General features: G+C 42.1%; 1 protein-coding gene across 8 annotated transcripts in view; it reads left to right on the forward strand.

Annotated features, from left to right (window-relative positions):
- Nucleotides 1-20,894, forward strand: part of LOC135520577 (tyrosine-protein phosphatase non-receptor type 6-like) — a 50,916-nt gene that overhangs the window by 14,226 nt on the left and 15,796 nt on the right. For all 8 annotated transcript variants that reach the window (XM_064946230.1, XM_064946234.1, XM_064946232.1 and 5 more), the window contains 5 exons: nt 6,179-6,301; nt 8,108-8,302; nt 9,600-9,789; nt 13,176-13,292; nt 13,504-13,629. In XM_064946230.1, the coding sequence (XP_064802302.1) occupies nt 6,179-6,301; nt 8,108-8,302; nt 9,600-9,789; nt 13,176-13,292; nt 13,504-13,629 (751 nt within the window). The remainder of the gene's footprint in view (nt 1-6,178; nt 6,302-8,107; nt 8,303-9,599; nt 9,790-13,175; nt 13,293-13,503; nt 13,630-20,894) is intronic.

Raw genomic sequence — 20,894 nt, forward strand, 5'->3', positions numbered from 1 at the left:
TAATCTATGAGCTGGTAATGGTACCTAGTACTGTGTTAATCTATGAGCTGGTAATGTTTCCTAGTACTGTGTTAATCTATGAGCTGGTAATGGTACCTAGTACTGTGTTAATCTATGAGCTGGTAATGGTACCTAGTACTGTGTTAATCTATGAGCTGGTAATGGTACCTAGTACTGTGTTAATCTATGAGCTGGTAATGGTACCTAGTACTGTGTTAATCTATGAGCTGGTAATGGTACCTAGTACTGTGTTAATCTATGAGCTGGTAATGGTACCTAGTACTGTGTTAATCTATGAGCTGGTAATGGTACCTAGTACTGTGTTAATCTATGAGCTGGTAATGGTACCTAGTACTGTGTTAATCTATGAGCTGGTAATGGTACCTCGTACTGTGTTAATCTATGAGCTGGTAATGGTACCTAGTACTGTGTTAATCTATGAGCTGGAAATGTTTCCTAGTACTGTGTTAATCTATGAGCTGGTAATGGTACCTAGTACTGTGTTAATCTATGAGCTGGTAATGGTACCTAGTACTGTGTTAATCTATGAGCTGGTAATGGTACCTAGTACTGTGTTAATCTATGAGCTGGTAATGGTACCTAGTACTGTGTTAATCTATGAGCTGGTAATGGTACCTAGTACTGTGTTAATCTACGAGCTGGTAATGGTACCTAGTACTGTGTTAATCTATGAGCTGGTAATGGTACCTAGTACTGTGTTAATCTATGAGCTGGTAATGGTACCTAGTACTGTGTTAATCTATGAGCTGGTAATGGTACCTACTACTGTGTTAATCTATGAGCTGGTAATGGTACCTAGTACTGTGTTAATCTATGAGCTGGTAATGGTACCTAGTACTGTGTTAATCTATGAGCTGGTAATGGTACCTAGTACTGTGTTAATCTATGAGCTGGTAATGGTACCTAGTACTGTGTTAATCTATGAGCTGGTAATGGTACCTAGTACTGTGTTAATCTATGAGCTGGTAATGGTACCTAGTACTGTGTTAATCTATGAGCTGGTAATGGTACCTAGTACTGTGTTAATCTATGAGCTGGTAATGGTACCTAGTACTGTGTTAATCTATGAGCTGGTAATGGTACCGAGTACTGTGTTAATCTATGAGCTGGTAAAGGTACCTAGTACTGTGTTAATCTATGAGCTGGTAATGTTTCCTAGTACTGTGTTAATCTATGAGCTGGTAATGTTTCCTAGTACTGTGTTAATCTATGAGCTGGTAATGGTACCTAGTACTGTGTTAATCTATGAGCTGGTAATGTTTCCTAGTACTGTGTTAATCTATGAGCTGGTAATGGTACCGAGTACTGTGTTAATCTATGAGCTGGTAATGTTTCCTAGTACTGTGTTAATCTATGAGCTGGTAATGTTTCCTAGTACTGTGTTAATCTATGAGCTGGTAATGGTACCGAGTACTGTGTTAATCTATGAGCTGGTAATGGTACCTAGTACTGTGTTAATCTATGAGCTGGTAATGGTACCTAGTACTGTGTTAATCTATGAGCTGGTAATGGTACCTAGTACTGTGTTAATCTATGAGCTGGTAATGTTTCCTAGTACTGTGTTAATCTATGAGCTGGTAATGTTTCCTAGTACTGTGTTAATCTATGAGCTGGTAATGGTACCTAGTACTGTGTTAATCTATGAGCTGGTAATGGTACCTAGTACTGTGTTAATCTATGAGCTGGTAAAGGTACCTAGTACTGTGTTAATCTATGAGCTGGTAATGTTTCCTAGTACTGTGTTAATCTATGAGCTGGTAATGTTTCCTAGTACTGTGTTAATCTATGAGCTGGTAATGTTTCCTAGTACTGTGTTAATCTATGAGCTGGTAATGGTACCTAGTACTGTGTTAATCTATGAGCTGGTAATGGTACCTAGTACTGTGTTAATCTATGAGCTGGTAATGGTACCTAGTACTGTGTTAATCTATGAGCTGGTAATGGTACCTACTACTGTGTTAATCTATGAGCTGGTAATGGTACCTAGTACTGTGTTAATCTATGAGCTGGTAATGGTACCTAGTACTGTGTTAATCTATGAGCTGGTAATGTTTCCTAGTACTGTGTTAATCTATGAGCTGGTAATGTTTCCTAGTACTGTGTTAATCTATGAGCTGGTAATGGTACCTAGTACTGTGTTAATCTATGAGCTGGTAATGGTACCTAGTACTGTGTTAATCTATGAGCTGGTAATGGTACCTAGTACTGTGTTAATCTATGAGCTGGTAATGGTACCTAGTACTGTGTTAATCTATGAGCTGGTAATGTTTCCTAGTACTGTGTTAATCTATGAGCTGGTAATGTTTCCTAGTACTGTGTTAATCTATGAGCTGGTAATGGTACCTAGTACTGTGTTAATCTATGAGCTGGTAATGGTACCTAGTACTGTGTTAATCTATGAGCTGGTAAAGGTACCTAGTACTGTGTTAATCTATGAGCTGGTAATGTTTCCTAGTACTGTGTTAATCTATGAGCTGGTAATGTTTCCTAGTACTGTGTTAATCTATGAGCTGGTAATGTTTCCTAGTACTGTGTTAATCTATGAGCTGGTAATGGTACCTAGTACTGTGTTAATCTATGAGCTGGTAATGGTACCTAGTACTGTGTTAATCTATGAGCTGGTAATGGTACCTAGTACTGTGTTAATCTATGAGCTGGTAATGGTACCTACTACTGTGTTAATCTATGAGCTGGTAATGGTACCTAGTACTGTGTTAATCTATGAGCTGGTAATGGTACCTAGTACTGTGTTAATCTATGAGCTGGTAATGTTTCCTAGTACTGTGTTAATCTATGAGCTGGTAATGTTTCCTAGTACTGTGTTAATCTATGAGCTGGTAATGGTACCTAGTACTGTGTTAATCTATGAGCTGGTAATGTTTCCTAGTACTGTGTTAATCTATGAGCTGGTAATGTTTCCTAGTACTGTGTTAATCTATGAGCTGGTAATGGTACCGAGTACTGTGTTAATCTATGAGCTGGTAATGTTTCCTAGTACTGTGTTAATCTATGAGCTGGTAATGTTTCCTAGTACTGTGTTAATCTATGAGCTGGTAATGGTACCGAGTACTGTGTTAATCTATGAGCTGGTAATGGTACCTAGTACTGTGTTAATCTATGAGCTGGTAATGGTACCTAGTACTGTGTTAATCTATGAGCTGGTAATGGTACCTAGTACTGTGTTAATCTATGAGCTGGTAATGTTTCCTAGTACTGTGTTAATCTATGAGCTGGTAATGTTTCCTAGTACTGTGTTAATCTATGAGCTGGTAATGGTACCTAGTACTGTGTTAATCTATGAGCTGGTAATGGTACCTAGTACTGTGTTAATCTATGAGCTGGTAAAGGTACCTAGTACTGTGTTAATCTATGAGCTGGTAATGTTTCCTAGTACTGTGTTAATCTATGAGCTGGTAATGTTTCCTAGTACTGTGTTAATCTATGAGCTGGTAATGTTTCCTAGTACTGTGTTAATCTATGAGCTGGTAATGGTACCTAGTACTGTGTTAATCTATGAGCTGGTAATGGTACCTAGTGCTGTGTTAATCTATGAGCTGGTAATGGTACCTAGTACTGTGTTAATCTATGAGCTGGTAAAGGTACCTAGTACTGTGTTAATCTATGAGCTGGTAATGTTTCCTAGTACTGTGTTAATCTATGAGCTGGTAATGGTAACGAGTACTGTGTTAATCTATGAGCTGGTAATGGTACCTAGTACTGTGTTAATCTATGAGCTGGTAATGGTACCTAGTACTGTGTTAATCTATGAGCTGGTAATTGTACCTAGTACTGTGTTAATCTATGAGCTGGTAAAGGTACCTAGTACTGTGTTAATCTATGAGCTGGTAATGTTTCCTAGTACTGTGTTAATCAATGAGCTGGTAATGTTTCCTAGTACTGTGTTAATCTATGAGCTGGTAATGTTTCTTAGTACTGTGTTAATCTATGAGCTGGTAATGTTTCCTAGTACTGTGTTAATCTATGAGCTGGTAATGTTTCCTAGTACTGTGTTAATCTATGAGCTGGTAATGTTTCCTAGTACTGTGTTAATCTATGAGCTGATAATGTTTCCTAGTACTGTGTTAATCTATGAGCTGGTAATGTTTCCTAGTACTGTGTTAATCTATGAGCTGGTAATGTTTCCTAGTACTGTGTTAATCTATGAGCTGGTAATGTTTCCTAGTACTGTGTTAATCTATGAGCTGGTAATGTTTCCTAGTACTGTGTTAATCTATGAGCTGGTAATGTTTCCTAGTACTGTGTTAATCTATGAGCTGGTAATGTTTCCTAGTACTGTGTTAATCTATGAGCTGGTAATGTTTCCTAGTACTGTGTTAATCTATGAGCTGGTAATGGTACCTAGTACTGTGTTAATCTATGAGCTGGTAATGTTTCCTAGTACTGTGTTAATCTATGAGCTGGTAATGTTTCCTAGTACTGTGTTAATCTATGAGCTGGTAATGTTTCCTAGTACTGTGTTAATCTATGAGCTGGTAATGTTTCCTAGTACTGTGTTAATCTATGAGCTGGTAATGTTTCCTAGTACTGTGTTAATCTATGAGCTGGTAATGTTTCCTAGTACTGTGTTAATCTATGAGCTGGTAATGGTACCTAGTACTGTGTTAATCTATGAGCTGGTAATGTTTCCTAGTACTGTGTTAATCTATGAGCTGGTAATGTTTCCTAGTACTGTGTTAATCTATGAGCTGGTAATGTTTCCTAGTACTGTGTTAATCTATGAGCTGGTAATGTTTCCTAGTACTGTGTTAATCTATGAGCTGGTAATGTTTCCTAGTACTGTGTTAATCTATGAGCTGGTAATGTTTCCTAGTACTGTGTTAATCTATGAGCTGGTAATGTTTCCTAGTACTGTGTTAATCTATGAGCTGGTAATGTTTCCTAGTACTGTGTTAATCTATGAGCTGGTAATGTTTCCTAGTACTGTGTTAATCTATGAGCTGGTAATGTTTCCTAGTACTGTGTTAATCTATGAGCTGGTAATGTTTCCTAGTACTGTGTTAATCTATGAGCTGGTAATGTTTCCTAGTACTGTGTTAATCTATGAGCTGGTAATGTTTCCTAGTACTGTGTTAATCTATGAGCTGGTAATGTTTCCTAGTACTGTGTTAATCTATGAGCTGGTAATGTTTCCTAGTACTGTGTTAATCTATGAGCTGGTAATGTTTCCTAGTACTGTGTTAATCTATGAGCTGGTAATGTTTCCTAGTACTGTGTTAATCTATGAGCTGGTAATGTTTCCTAGTACTGTGTTAATCTATGAGCTGGTAATGTTTCCTAGTACTGTGTTAATCTATGAGCTGGTAATGTTTCCTAGTACTGTGTTAATCTATGAGCTGGTAATGTTTCCTAGTACTGTGTTAATCTATGAGCTGGTAATGTTTCCTAGTACTGTGTTAATCTATGAGCTGGTAATGTTTCCTAGTACTGTGTTAATCTATGAGCTGGTAATGTTTCCTAGTACTGTGTTAATCTATGAGCTGGTAATGTTTCCTAGTACTGTGTTAATCTATGAGCTGGTAATGTTTCCTAGTACTGTGTTAATCTATGAGCTGGTAATGTTTCCTAGTACTGTGTTAATCTATGAGCTGGTAATGGTACCTAGTACTGTGTTAATCTATGAGCTGGTAATGTTTCCTAGTACTGTGTTAATCTATGAGCTGGTAATGTTTCCTAGTACTGTGTTAATCTATGAGCTGGTAATGTTTCCTAGTACTGTGTTAATCTATGAGCTGGTAATGGTACCTAGTACTGTGTTAATCTATGAGCTGGTAATGGTACCTAGTACTGTGTTAATCTATGAGCTGATAATGGTACCTAGTACTGTGTTAATCTATGAGCTGATAATGGTACCGAGTACTGTGTTAATCTATGAGCTGGTAATGGAATGCAGGGTTTTGAAATGGGATTTAACAGACACATTGTGATTTAACTCATCTTTATTACCACGTCTCATATAATTTCCCCCCGAGGGAAGAAACGGAGTATCAAAGAGATGATGTGGCTCAGTGGACAGGTGCGGCAGGGCCAGAGGATAACCATTTGTGTGTGCATGTGCTTATGTGCGTGGCCCGATCTGTGTGTGGTTTGTATATACTGTATGTATATGTGTGTAATGTGTCTCTCTCTGTGTATCCAGCTGGTTCCACAGGGATATCTCTGGCTTGGATGCGGAGTCTGTTTTGAAGAGCCGGGGCGTCCATGGCAGCTTCCTGGCCCGACCCAGCAGGAAGAACCAGGGAGACTTCTCTCTCTCTGTCAGGTAGGAATACACCCCATCTCTTTCTTTGTCATTCTCTCTCTCTCTCCATCAGCTAGGACATCCTCCATCTCTTTCTCCTCCTCTCTCTCCATCAGATGGAGATACTCCATCTCTTTCTCTCCTTCTTTGTCTCTCCTTCTCTCCTTCGCTCAACCTGCAGTGCCTTTGGAAAGTATTCAAATCCCTTGACTTTTTCCACATTTTGTTGTGTTACAAAGTGGGATTAAAATGTGTTTAATTGTAATTTTTTGTCAACGATCTACACAAAATAATCTGGAATATCAAAGTGGAAGACATTTTTTGTAAAAATATTATTAATGTTAAGTATTCAACCCACTGAGTCAAATTCATAATTACAGCTGCGAGTCTTTCTGGGTCAGTCTCTAAGAGCTTTCCACACCTGGATTGTGCAACATTTTTGTGCAAAATTCTTCAAGCTCTGTCATATTGGTTGTTGATCATTGCCAGACAACCATTTTTAGGTCTTGCCATAGATTATCAAGCAGAATTAAGTCAAAACTGTAACTAGGTCACTCAGGAACACTCATTGTCTTTTTGGTAAGCAACTTTAGTGTAGATTTGGTCTCGTATTTTAGGTTTTTGAAAGCTAAATTAATCTCCCAGTGTCTGGTAGAAAGCAGACACAACCAGGCATTCCTCTAGGATTTTGCCTGTGCTTTTTGCCTGAAAAACTCCCCAGTCCTTAACGATTACAAGCATACCCATAACATGATGCAGCCCCCACTATGCTTGAAAATATGGAAAGTGGTACTCAGTAATGTATTGCATTGGATTTGCCCCAAACATAACACTACATTTTCATCACAAAACGTCAATTGCTTAGCCACACTTTTTTGCAGTATTACTTTATTTAGTGCCTTGTTGCAAATATTTTTTTTCTGTACAGGCTTCCTTGTTTTCACTCTGTCAATTAGTTTAGTATTGTGGAGTAACTACAATGTTGTTGATCCATCCTCCGTTTTCTCCTATCACAACCATTAAACTCTGTAACTGTTTTAAAGTCACCATTGGCCTCATGGTGAAATCCTTGAGCAGTTTCCTTCCTCTCTGGCAACTGAGTTAGGAAGGACATGTATCTTTGTTGTGACTGGGTGTATTGATACACCGTCCAAAGTGAAATTAATAACTTCACAATGCTCAAAGGGATACTCAATGTCTGCTTTTTTATTTTACCCATCTACCAATACGTGCCCTTCTTTGTGAGCCATTGGAAAACCTCCCTGGTCTTTGTGGTTGAATCTGTGTTTTAAATTCACTGCTCGACTGAGGGACCTTACAGATAAAGTCCATGCAACTTATTATGTGAATTGGTAAGCACATTTTACTCCTGAACTTATTAAGGCTTGCCATAACAAAGGGGTTGAATACTTATTGACTCAAGACATTTCAGCTATTTATTTGTAATTAATTTGTCAAACATTTGAAAAACATAATTCCACTTTGACATTATGGGGTACTGTGTGTATTCCAGTGACTAACAAAATCTACATTTCATCAATTTGAAATTCAGGATCTAACAACAAATTGTGGAAAAAGTCAAGGGGTGTGAATACTTTCTGAAGGCTCTGTATGTTAACCTACAGCATTTCACTACACCTGCAATAACATCTGCTAGATGTGTATGTGACCAAAAACATTTCATTTGAAAATTTGATTTATAGTATATCCTCTCTCCTTTTCTTGCCCTCTGTCAGGTACAGATACACTAAAACTAGTTTAGGTGGAATTGTCTACTGTCACTGACTGGCCCATGAATGTCCCCTTTCCCCTGATCTTTGACCCCAGGGTGGGTGAGCTGGTGACCCACATCCGTATCCAAAACACAGGGGACTTCTACGACCTGTATGGAGGGGAGAAGTTTGCCACGCTGTCCGAGCTGGTGGAGTACTACACTGCAGAGAATGGGATCCTGCAGGACAAAGACGGCACCATCATCGAGCTCAAATACCCCTTCAACTGCTCTGACCCCACCACCGAGAGGTCAGTGCACTTTAACCTTTACCCTTTACCCCTAACCCTTAATTCCACCAGAGTCAGTCAGTCAAGTCCGTGTACTCTTGCCTCAAATCTCTAACCCTTAACTCTGCTTTCACTGTTCTGATGAATTTCGTTGCATGTTTATCAAACGGAAGCAGATCATATAAAATACTCCTGAGACATCCAGCCATTTTGTAATTAATACTTTCTTTATTTAAATGCTTTATGTTGTGGATCATAAAGCTTTCAGAAGGAAAGGTAATTCTATGGCCATTACTTTGAGGCGTGTGTGTGTGTGTGTGTGTGTGTGTGTGTGTGTGTGTAAATCCCTCATGTTCTACCCTCACTGCCCCTCCTTTCTCCACTCTATTTTCTCTCTCTGACGGTTTGACTTCCCTTTCTTGCTGCGGTTGGAAACTTTAGATTTTGACACATTTGAAAACAGTGACCAGACCCTCAATACCTTCGTCTCTCCTAACCTCTATTTTAGTCTTTCTGATCTCTTTCTCGATACCCATATCACAGGTACTGCTGTGATGGTATGCTTTATAGTCTAATTTTAATGCAGAGGTGTCATTCTATGATGTCTATGCCTCTGTAACTGTCTCACTCATCATTATTCACAATCCATTCATGATTATCCGTAATCATGGTAGCATCCAAATTAATTTAGAAGTGTTTAGAAACATACATTATTCACCATTCATTTTCATTGGGCACAAAATAATCTGAAACACAGCCAAAACAAACTGAACATGCATCCAACAAGTCAGTAGAGTCATCAAGCTTGATGTAGTCATTGCGGGCTAGGAATATGGGGCCAAATATTTGGGGGGGCTCTATGGGGGGGTTATATGGGGTGAGGAAGAAAAGGGGGGTAGTTTGTGTGGGGCTCAGGCTATAAATATCATGCTGTCTTGAGCCACAAAATCTTGTCATCAGAATTTTCCGACCGCAAAGCGGGAAGTTCAGATGTAGAAATCGAGAACTGCCCCTAAATTTAAACAGCAGGCAGCACTCAGAGACGATCCCCATACTAACGAGTGTAAACTCTCCCAGACACACAGACGCATGCACGCAAACACACACTCACACACACTATACTCTCAGGACAGAAATACCTTGCATAAACCCATATAAAGTGCATCTGTACAGGCCGTAAATACACATTAGTTACCAAAATATCCTCAAACATTTATTAAAGTCCTCTACCAAGTCTTCTTCCATTCTCCTCCATGTAGGGCATAGTGATGTTTCCATTAGAGCTTCATTGACCCCTTCTCTGTCATACACCATACAGGTGGTATCACGGACACCTGTCAGGCCCCAACGCAGAGAAGTTGCTATGGGAACGGGACGAGCCGGGCACCTTCCTGGTGCGGGAGTCTCTGTCCAAACCTGGAGACTTTGTTCTGTCTGTTCTGACTGAGGAGAAGAGCAAGGCATCCAGTGGAGGGAGGAGGGTCTCACACATAAAGATCATGTGCCAGGTGTGTGTATGTATGTATGTATGTATGTATGTATGTATGTATGTGTGTGTGTGTGTGTGTGTGTGTGTGTGTGTGTGTGTGTGTGTGTGTGCGTGTGTGTGTGTGTGCATGAGTGTGTGCGTGCATGAGTGTGTGCAAGCATGAGTGTGTGCGAGCATGTGAGTGTTCGTGTGTTTTTCTCTCTCTAACACACATTCACTCACTATTGCAATTCACATTGCAATCTTTGCTTTAATATTTCCCATATCTGAGTACATCTTGTTATGAAACCAGACCAATTTTCAGTTTCCCCAAAATGTTCAGTCTTATGCAACGAATGACCTTCCTGCTTCCAACATCTAGGAGAAAACCTGACAAACATCAAACACACCACCACTACTGTCTCAGCACAGAAACAGTTATGCAAAGTCCAGTCAATATGAAAATATAGGTTTGAGTTTGATAGATATCACTGTCTTGGTTACAAAAGTATGCCAAGCGGTTATGTTTTAATTAGTTAATTATGTATTTAATTTGGACCCTTATGTGACGTGTGAAAATGTGTATACGATTCCAATAAAATACATGGGAATTGGTCACAATTAAGTACTTTATATTCATGTGTGTACAGTAACTACCAATAGAAATAAAAAATAGCATAGTTATTTCCGAGTGCAGAGCTAGACTGTAACTAACTGCATTCATCCCCAAACCTACTTTTCGTAGATTCAACATTATTAGCAGCACCATCATGGTTAGGTTATTTTTAGCTGTGGTAATACAGTGCAGACATGAGGTGGATTTGAATGAGAGGCATTGTAGGGCTGGAGTCTAAAGGTTTCAGGGTCAGAAGATTATCACACAGGTCATTGAGTCCTGGCACAGGCCCTACCAGGAGCAAGCATCAGGTGCATTTATTAATAGCTAACCGGAAGTACATTAAAGATATTTTCTGGTACTACACCGGCTCTGACGCTCGTCGGATGTTGCAAACTATTACAGACTACAAAGGGAAGCGCAGCCGCAAGCTGCCCAGTGACACAAGCCTACCAGACGAGCTAAATCATTTCTAGGCTTGCTTTGAGGCAAGCAACACTGAGGCATGCATGAGAGCATCAGCTGTTCCTGACGACTGTGTGATCACGCTCTCCGTAGCCGATGTGAGTAAGACCTTTAAACAGGTCAACATACACAAGGCTGCGGGGCCAGACGGATTACCAGGACGTGTGCTCCGGGCATGTGCTGACCAACTGGCAGGTGTCTTCACTGACATTTTCAACATGTCCCTGAGTCTGTAATACCAACATGCTTCAAGCAGACCACCATAGTCCCTGTGCCCAAGAACACAAATGCAACCTGCCTAAATGACTACAGACCCGTAGCACTCACGTCCGTAGCCATGAAGTGCTTTGAAAGGCTGGTAATGGCTCACATCAACACCATTATCCCAGAAATCCTAGACCCACTCCAATTTGCATACCGCCCAAACAGATCCACAGATGATGCAATCTCTATTGTACTCCACACTGCCTTTTTCCACCTGGGACTAAACACCTCCCTCTGCAACTGGATCCTGGACTTCCTGACAGGCTGACCCCAGGTGGTGAGGGTAGGTAGCAACACATCTGCCACGCTGATCCTCAACACTGGAGCTCCCCAGGGGTGCGTGCTCAGTCTCCTCCTGTACTCCCTGTTCACCCACGACTGCATGGCCAGGCACGACTCCAACACCATCATTAAGTTTGCTGACGACAACAACAGTGGTAGGCCTGATCACAGACAATGACGAGACAGCCTATATGGAGGAGGTCAGAGACCTGGCTGGGTGGTGCCAGAATAACAACCTATCCCTCAACGTAACAAGACTAAGGAGATGATTGTGGCTCTGCCTTCGACCGCAAGGCACTTCAGAGGGTAGTGCGTACGGCCCGGTACATCACTGGGGCAAAGCTGCCTGCCATCCAGGACCTCTACACCAGGCGGTGTCAAAGGAAGGCCCTAAAAATTGTCAAAGACCCCAGCCACCCCAGTCATGGTCTGTTCTCTCTAATACCGTATGGCAAGCGGTACCGGAGTGCCAAGTCTAGGACAAAAAGGCTTCTCAACAGTTTTTACCCCCAAGCCATAAGACCCCTAAACAGGTGTTGCTGCTACTCTCTGTTTATCTAATATGCATAGTCACTTGAACTATACATTCATGCACATACTACCTAAATGGCCCGACCAACCAGTGCTCCCGCACATTGGCTAACCGGACTATCTGCATTGTGTCCCACCACCTGCCAACCCCTCTTTTTATGCTTTTGCTACTCTCTGTTCATCTTATATGCATAGTCACTTTAACAATACCTACATGTACATACTACCTCAATAAGCCTGACTAACAGGTGTCTGTATATAGTCTTACTACTCTTTTTTTCAAATGTCTTTTTACTGTTGTTTCATTTCTTTACTTACCGACACACACACACACACACACCTTTTTTCTCCGCACCATTGGTTAGAGCCTGTAAGTAAGCATTTCACTGTAAGGTCTACACTTGTTGTATTCGGCGCAAAAGACAAATAAACTTTGATTTGATTTTGTTTACTTTTGAACCAGTGGTTCTGAAAGTAGCGCCCACGAGCCAAAAGTGGTCCCTGAAAATTGCATACTATGTCACAGATGGGCAGATATGTTCACCTCGCTCTCCCCCTTTCTGATTTTCTCTATTTTTACATATTTTTGATATTGAATGCTATCAGATCTTCAACCAAGACCTAATATTAGATTAAGAAAACCTGAGTTTACAAATTAGAAAACAAATTGATGCTTATTTTATTTATTTAATTGACATAGTTATGCAACACCCTAACACTCAATAACTGGTTATGCCACCTTTAGCTGCAATGACTGCAACCAAATGCTACCTGTAGTTGTTGATCAGTCTCTCACATCGCTGTGGAGGAATTTTGCCCACTCTTGCATGCAGAACTACTTCAACTCAACAACATTTGTGTGTTTTCAAGGATAAACTGCTCGTTTCATGTCCTGCCACAACATCCAAATTGAGAATTAGTCTGGACTTTGACTCAAACATTCCAAAACTTCAAATTTGTTGATTTTTAGTCATTTTCATGACTTGATTGTTTGTATTGGATCATTGTCTTGCTGCATGACCCAGCTGTGCTTCAGCTCACAGACGGATGGCCTGACATTCTCCAGTAGAATTCTCTGATACAGAGCAGAATTCATGGTTCCTTCTACTAAGGCAAGTCGTCCAGGCTTGAGGCAGCAAAGCATCCCCAAACCATCACACTACCACCATCATGCTTGTCCGTTGGTATAAGGTTCTTACTGTAGAATGCAGTGTTTGGTTTTCGCCAGGTATAATGGGACTCATGTCGTCATATATTTATATAAATAGAATGACCGGTACACGGTGGGAGGCACAGAGATGTTTGACACCCTGGCTGACCTGATGGAGCACTACAAACGCAAAGGCATCGAGGAGATGTCTGGAACCTGGGTGCACCTCAAACAGGTAAATACATACAGGACTTACAGTTGTAACCCCATACAGGTTACAAGAGTCACCGTGAGTGTTGCAGTAAAGTTACAACCTTACACAGGTCGCCGATACTGTATCTTATAATGGGTTCACCTGAATGACAAGTTAGAGCCATATCCGAACAAATCTTGACTTATTCTCCTCTCCTTCTCTTTCTTGTCCACTCCATCCTTCTCTCCTTCAGCCCTACTTCTCCACCAGAGTGAATGCAGCAGACATTGACAGCAGAGTGAGGCTGCTGGACCAGATGGCCGAGAGAGAGAACGAGGGAGACAAGAAGAGCAAAGCAGGATTCTGGGAGGAGTTTGATGTAAGTCGATTAAATTTTTGATGGAAGGAAGATGTGATGTTTTGAACAACCCTTCTTAACCTCTTCCTCTCTTTACTCAACCTGGTCTCAGAGCATTTTATATTATTATGTATGTAAATTCGAGACACTCCATTTAGTATGATATGTTAAGTTTCTTATTGTATGTATTAATGTGTGGATAGGGGCCTCCCTGTTGGTGCAGTGGTTCAGGGCGCTGTACTGCAGCGCCAGCTGCGCCACCAGAGACTCTGGGTTCGCGCCCAGGCTCTGTCGTAACCGGCCGCGACCGGGAGGTCCGTGGGCCTAGCGTCGTCCAGGTTAGGGAGGGTTTGGCCGGTAGGGAAATCCTTGTCTCATTGCGCACCAGCGACTCCTGTGGGGGGCCGGGCGCAGTGCGTGCTAACCAAGGTTGCCAGGTGCACGGTATTTCCTCCGACACATTGGTGCGGGTTGGATGCGCGCTGTATTAAGAAGCAGTGCGGCTTGGTTGGGTTGTGTATCGGAGGACTCATGACTTTCAACCTTCGTCTCACCCGAGCCCGTATGGGAGTTGTAGCGATGAGACAAGATAGTAGCTACTAAAACAATTGGATACCACAAAATTGGGGAGAAAAAGGGGTAAAAAAAATATATATATAATTTATTTGTGGATGATATGTTATGAATTACAATTCTTATATGTTACAAATTTGCAAAATGTACTACATGTTACGAATTTTTTTAAAGTATGATATGTTATGAATTCCAGCAAGGTGGCTAGCGTTAACTACTTGGCTAATTTTTAGCTAGTCTAGGGTTAGGGTTAAGTTTAGGGTTAAGATTAGGAGTTAGGTTGAAGGGTTGAGGTTAGTGCTAGGGGAAGGGTTAGCTAACATGCTAAGTAGTTGCAAAGTCGCTAAAAAGTAGTAAGTATTTGAAAAGTAGCTAAAATGCTAAAGTTGTCCATGATTAGATTCAAACTAGCAGCCTTGGGTTGCTAAATGTTCGCGTTATACACCCACGCATCCACCCCAAACAACCACCCTACTTTTGTTTTACTTTAACAATCTATCTTATGTTACCAAACCAAACGTAACATATACTAATTTGATTGTGTCGGATTTAGATTTACTATGTTATGTCTAGTCTATGAGACCAGGATGCTTTACTCTACTGTAGGTTTTCTGAGGCCTAATTTCTTACATGCTGACCGAGCGTCTGCGTAGCCAGGCGCTAAAATAGAACGTGGCAATATTTGTGACGCTTGACAAGCTGCAAATCCAATCTCTCCCATCTCCTCATTGGTTTTTAGGAGCATATACCCATGTAGGTGATTGCAAGATTAACTGAGGTCCACACTCCAGTCCAGTTGGTAGTGGTAATGCACCTCAAAGTTGGTTAGCACCCGCCAAAGAAGAAGCCTGAAGGAGGAGAGATTACTAGAAACTAACTCAGTTTACCCTTTTATCTGTGGATTAATTGTAAGAGTAGAGGATCTTGTGCATTTCAGGTAAAATAACAATTGAATGTTTATATCCCAGGACAAATTAGCCAGCAACAGCAAGATAGCTAGCCAAATTGCCATGAATGTTTAATGCTTTTTGACCTGTCCCCAAATTAATATAGTTGGTTCAGAGTTGGTTTTGATATTTCAACCTGCGTCCTCTGATCTCGTCTGGTGTGGATGGACAAAATCATCATGGGTGTAGTCAGCATGAAACTGTGTCTGTGTTTGATGCTTTAGTTGGTCATATAAGCTGTGATGTCTTGTGCAACATGGTGAAACATGTTCCGTTAGACAAGTCAAAGTGAGAGTGTTGCAAGGAAAAACTATAATCAAATGGTTAAAGGTCTCACTATTTCAGCCATAGGAAATAAACTGCAAGAACCATAGAACACATTTTTACTACCACCATGTGGTAGCATGTGGTACTGCTATTTGAGGCCTCAATTGTCTATAATCTCAGAAACCCACAACAAAACCTTGCATAATTGTTAGATGCTAAATAGTCTGGCCACAAGAGATAAGAAAAGTCTAACACTAATTCCAAACTGCTTTAATTAACAGCACATTAAAAATAACTTTTCAAATGGTAGACAAAATATGGGTAACGATTGTACATTATCTATATGTTTTTAAAGAATACATAACACATAATAAACATGCCATATTTATAGAGCATTCATGGATGTATTCATAGTAATACAGTATGTCAGTATTCCACAAATACTGGGAATGGGGATTTGCATGTCTTTAAACATGAACTCATTCTCCTGAAGGTATTCCTGCAAAGATTTTGAGTTGTCACAGCTGGGTTGAGTGAATCTATGTTTGGGATTTTTACAGTCAATCCCTTCCCTCAAGACTGTGAGGTTAGGCCAGGGGTTAGGTTACTCAGGTCCTGGAGTACACATGCAGGCTTTTGTTCTAGCCCAGTGAAATAGTAAACACTGGATGTATGTGTAATCCCAATCCTTTACACCAATTAGAGTTCACCTGAGCTGACACAGGCTAACAGATAGGATGAGAGGGCTGATGATGCTGATGAGGAACCTCACTGAAACTCCCCTCATATCCAGGGGACTAGATTAGCACTAGCAGCAGCTTCCACCAGGGGTCAGGGGTCAGGACAGGTTATAAGGCAATACAGGTTGTACACACAAGTTCAAATCAAATCAAATTGTATTTGTCACATACACATGGTTAGCAGATGTTAATGCGAGTGTTTTGAAATGCTTGTGCTTCTAGTTCCGACAATGCAGTAATAACCAACAAGTAATCTAACTAACAATTCCTAAACTACTGTCTTATACACAGTGTAAGGGGATAAAGAATATGTACATAAGGATATATGAATGAGTGATGGTACAGAGCAGCATAGGCAAGATACAGTAGATGGTATCAAGTACAGTATATACATATGAGATGAGTATGTAAACAAAGTGGCATAGTTAAAGTGGCTGGTGATACATGTATTACATAAGGATGCAGTCGATGATATAGAGTACAGTATATACGTATGCATATGAGATGAATAATGTAGGGTAAGTAACATTATATAAGGTAGCATTGTTTAAAGTGGCTAGTGATATATTTACATAATTTCCCATCAATTCCCATTATTAAAGTGGCTGGAGTTGAGTCAGTGTCAGTGTGTTGGCAGCAGCCACTCAATGTTAGTGGTGGCTGTTTAACAGTCTGATGGCCTTGAGATAGAAGCTGTTTTTCAGTCTCTCGGTCCCAGCTTTGATGCACCTGTACTGACCTCGCCTTCTGGATGATAGCGGGGTGAACAGGCAGTGGCTCGGGTGGTTGATGTCCTTGATGATCTTTATGGCCTTCCTGTAACATCGGGTGGTGTAGGTGTCCTGGAGGGCAGGTAGTTTGCCCCCGGTGATGCGTTGTGCAGACCTCACTACCCTCTGGAGAGCCTTACGGTTGAGGGCGGAGCAGTTGCCGTACCAGGCGGTGATACAGCCCGCCATGATGCTCTCGATTGTGCATCTGTAGAAGTTTGTGAGTGCTTTTGGTGACAAGCCGAATTTCTTCAGCCTCCTGAGGTTGAAGAGGCGCTGCTGCGCCTTCTTCACGATGCTGTCTGTGTGAGTGGACCAATTCAGTTTGTCTGTGATGTGTATGCCGAGGAACTTAAAACTTGCTACTCTCTCCACTACTGTTCCATCGATGTGGATAGGGGTGTTCCCTCTGCTGTTTCCTGAAGTCCACAATCATCTCCTTAGTTTTGTTGACGTTGAGTGTGAGGTTATTTTCCTGACACCACTCTCCGAGGGCCCTCACCTCCTCCCTGTAGGCCGTCTCGTCGTTGTTGGTAATCAAGCCTACCACTGTTGTGTCGTCCGCAAACTTGATGATTGAGTTGGAGGTGTGCGTGGCCACGCAGTCGTGGGTGAACAGGGAGTACAGGAGAGGGCTCAGAACGCACCCTTGTGGGGCCCCAGTGTTGAGGATCAGCGGGGAGGAGATGTTGTTACCTACCCTCACCACCTGGGGGCGGCCCATCAGGAAGTCCAGTACCCAGTTGCACAGGGCGGGGTCGAGACCCAGGGTCTCGAGCTTGATGACGAGCTTGGAGGGTACTTTGGTGTTGAATGCCGAGCTGTAGTCGATGAACAGCATTCTCACATGGGTATTCCTCTTGTCCAGATGGGTTAGGGCAGTGTGCAGTGTGGTTGAGATTGCATCGTCTGTGGACCTATTTGAGCGGTAAGCAAATTGGAGTGGGTCTAGGGTGTCAGGTAGGGTGGAGGTGATATGGTCCTTGACTAGTCTCTCAAAGCACTTCATGATGATGGAAGTGAGTGCTACGGGGCTGTAGTCGTTTAGCTCAGTTACCTTAGCTTTCTTGGGAACAGGAACAATGGTGGCCCTCTTGAAGCATGTGGGAACAGCAGACTGGTATAGGGATTGATTGAATATGTCCGTAAACACACCAGCCAGCTGGTCTGCGCATGCTCTGAGGGCGCGGCTGGGGATGCCGTCTGGGCCTGCAGCCTTGCGAGGGTTAACACGTTTAAATGTTTTACTCACCTCGGCTGCAGTGAAGGAGAGACCGCATGTTTCCGTTGCAGGCCGTGTCAGTGGCACTGTATTGTCCTCAAAGCGGGCAAAAAAGTTATTTAGTCTGCCTGGGAGCAAGACATCCTGGTCCGTGACTGGGCTGGATTTCTTCCTGTAGTCCGTGATTGACTGTAGACCCTGCCACATGCCTCTTGTGTCTGAGCCGTTGAATTGAGATTCTACTTTGTCTCTGTACTGACGCTTAGCTTGTTTGATAGCCTTACGGAGGGTATAGCTGCACTGTTTGTATTCAGTCATGTTACCAGACACCTTGCCCTGATTGAAAGCAGTGGTCCGTGCTTTCAGTTTCACGCGAATGCTGCCATCAATCCACGGTTTCTGGTTAGGGAATGTTTTAATCGTTGCTATGGGAACAACATCTTCAACGCACATTCTAATGAACTCGCACACCGAATCAGCGTATTCGTCAATGTTGTTATGTGACGCAATACGAAACATGTCCCAGTTTCCTAGGAACGCGAAGCGAGGCGGCCATCTCTGTCGGCGCCACTATATATATGTATTAAAAAATATATAATTATACCACATTTACATAAGTATTCAGACCCTTTGTTGAAGTAACTTTGGCAGCAATTACAGCCTCGAGTCTTCTTGCATGACGCTACAAGATTGGCACACCTGTATTTGGGGAGTTTCTCCCATTCTTCTCTGCAGATCCTCTCAAGCACAGCTATTTTCTTGTCTCACTAGAGATGTTTGATTGGGTTCAAGTCCAGGCTCTGGCTGGGTCACTCAAGGCCATTCAGAGACTTGAAGCCACTCATGCGTTGTCTTGGCTGTGTGCTTAGGGTCATTGTGCTGTTGGAAGGTGAACCTTCACCCCAGTCTGAGGTCCTGAGTACTCTGGAGCAGGTTTTCATCAAGAATTTCTCTGTACTTTGCTCCGTGGATTTTTCCCTCAATCCTGACTACTCTCCCAGTCCCTGCCGCTGAAAAACATTCCCACTGCATGATGCTGCCACCACTATGCTTCACCGTAGGGATGGTGCTAGGTTTCCTCCAGACGTGACGCTTGGCATTCAGGCCTAAAGTTCAATCTTGGTTTCATCAGACCAGAAAATCTTGTTTCTCATGGTCTGAGAGTCTTTAGGTGCCTTTTGGCAAACTCCAAGCGGGCTATCATTTGCCTTTTACTGAGGACTGGCTTTCGTCTGGCCACTCTACCATGAAAGCCTGATTGGTGGAGTGCTGCAGAGATGGTTGTCCTTCTGGAAGGTTCTCCCATCTCCACAGAGGAACTCTGGATCTCTGTCAGAGTGATCATCGGGTTCTTGGTAACCTCCCTGACCAAGGCCCTTCACCCCCAATTGCTCAGTTTTGCCGGGCAGCCAGCTCTAGGAAGAATCTTGGTGATTCAAACTACTTCTATTTAAGAATGATAGAGGGCACTCTGTTCTTCGGGACTTTCAATGCTGCAGAAATGTTTTGGTACCCTTCCCCTGATCTGTGCCTCGACACAAATCCTGTCTCGGAGCTCTGTGGACAATTCCTTCGACCTCATGGCTTGGTTTTTGCTCTGACATGTCAACGTTGGGACTTTATATAGGCAGGTGTGAGCCTTTCCAAATCATGTCCAATCAATTGAATTTACCGCAGTTGGACTCCAATCAAGTTGTAGAAACATCTCAAGAGTGATCATTGGAAACAGGATGCACCTGAGCTCAATTTTTGCGTCTCATAGCAAAGGATCTGAATACATATGTAAATATGGTATTTCTGTTTATTATTTGTGATAAATCTGCTAAAATAAAAAATAAACTGTTTTCACTTTGTCTTTATGGAGTATTGTGTGTAGATTGATGAGTATTTTCTATTTATTTAATCAATTTCAGAATAAGGCTGTAACATAACAAAATGTGGAAAAAGTCAAGGGGTCTGAATACTTTCCGAATGTACTGTATTTATTCCAGGAAAGGGGAGTGGTTTTGGGCGTTAAATCACTGTAAATCTCGGTATACGGGTTCGCGCCATTCAACCATACTATAGATACAGTGGTTACCGTCAAAGATACTGTGGGCTAACTTGGATGTGAGTTAGATAGTGACCTATCTGGTGAGGGTATACACTTAAAAGCTCTCTCCAACGTTAACTAAAAAGTATAATTTCTGGCTAAGAAAATCAAGATTTCTTGGTACTAGTACCTCTTGGTATAGTAGTTATCCCTAGGGCATCAAGAATTAAACCTCTCATAATCAGATAGTCAGGATTACTTCAAGCTCCTATCCTGTAGTCAGGATCACACCCAAGGTCCTATCCTGTAGTCAGGATCACACCCAAGCTCCTATCCTGTAGTCAGGATCACACCCAAGCTCCTATCCTGCAGTCAGGATCACACCCAAGCTCCTATCCTGCAGTCAGGATCACACCCAAGGTCCTATCCTGTAGTCAGGATCACACCCAAGCTCCTATCCTGTAGTCAGGATCACACCCAAGGTCCTATCCTGTAGTCAGGATCACACCCAAGCTCCTATCCTGCAGTCAGGATCACACCCAAGCTCCTATCCTGTAGTCAGGATCACACCCAAGCTCCTATCCTGTAGTCAGGATCACACCCAAGCTCCTATCCTGTAGTCAGGATCACACCCAAGCTCCCATCATGTAGTCAGGATCACACCCAAGCTCCTATCCTGTAGTCAGGATCACACCCAAGGTCCTATCCTGTAGTCAGGATCACACCCAAGCTCCT

The sequence above is a fragment of the Oncorhynchus masou genome, chromosome 29, assembly GCF_036934945.1.
Source record: "Oncorhynchus masou masou isolate Uvic2021 chromosome 29, UVic_Omas_1.1, whole genome shotgun sequence".
Lineage (NCBI taxonomy): Eukaryota > Metazoa > Chordata > Actinopteri > Salmoniformes > Salmonidae > Oncorhynchus > Oncorhynchus masou.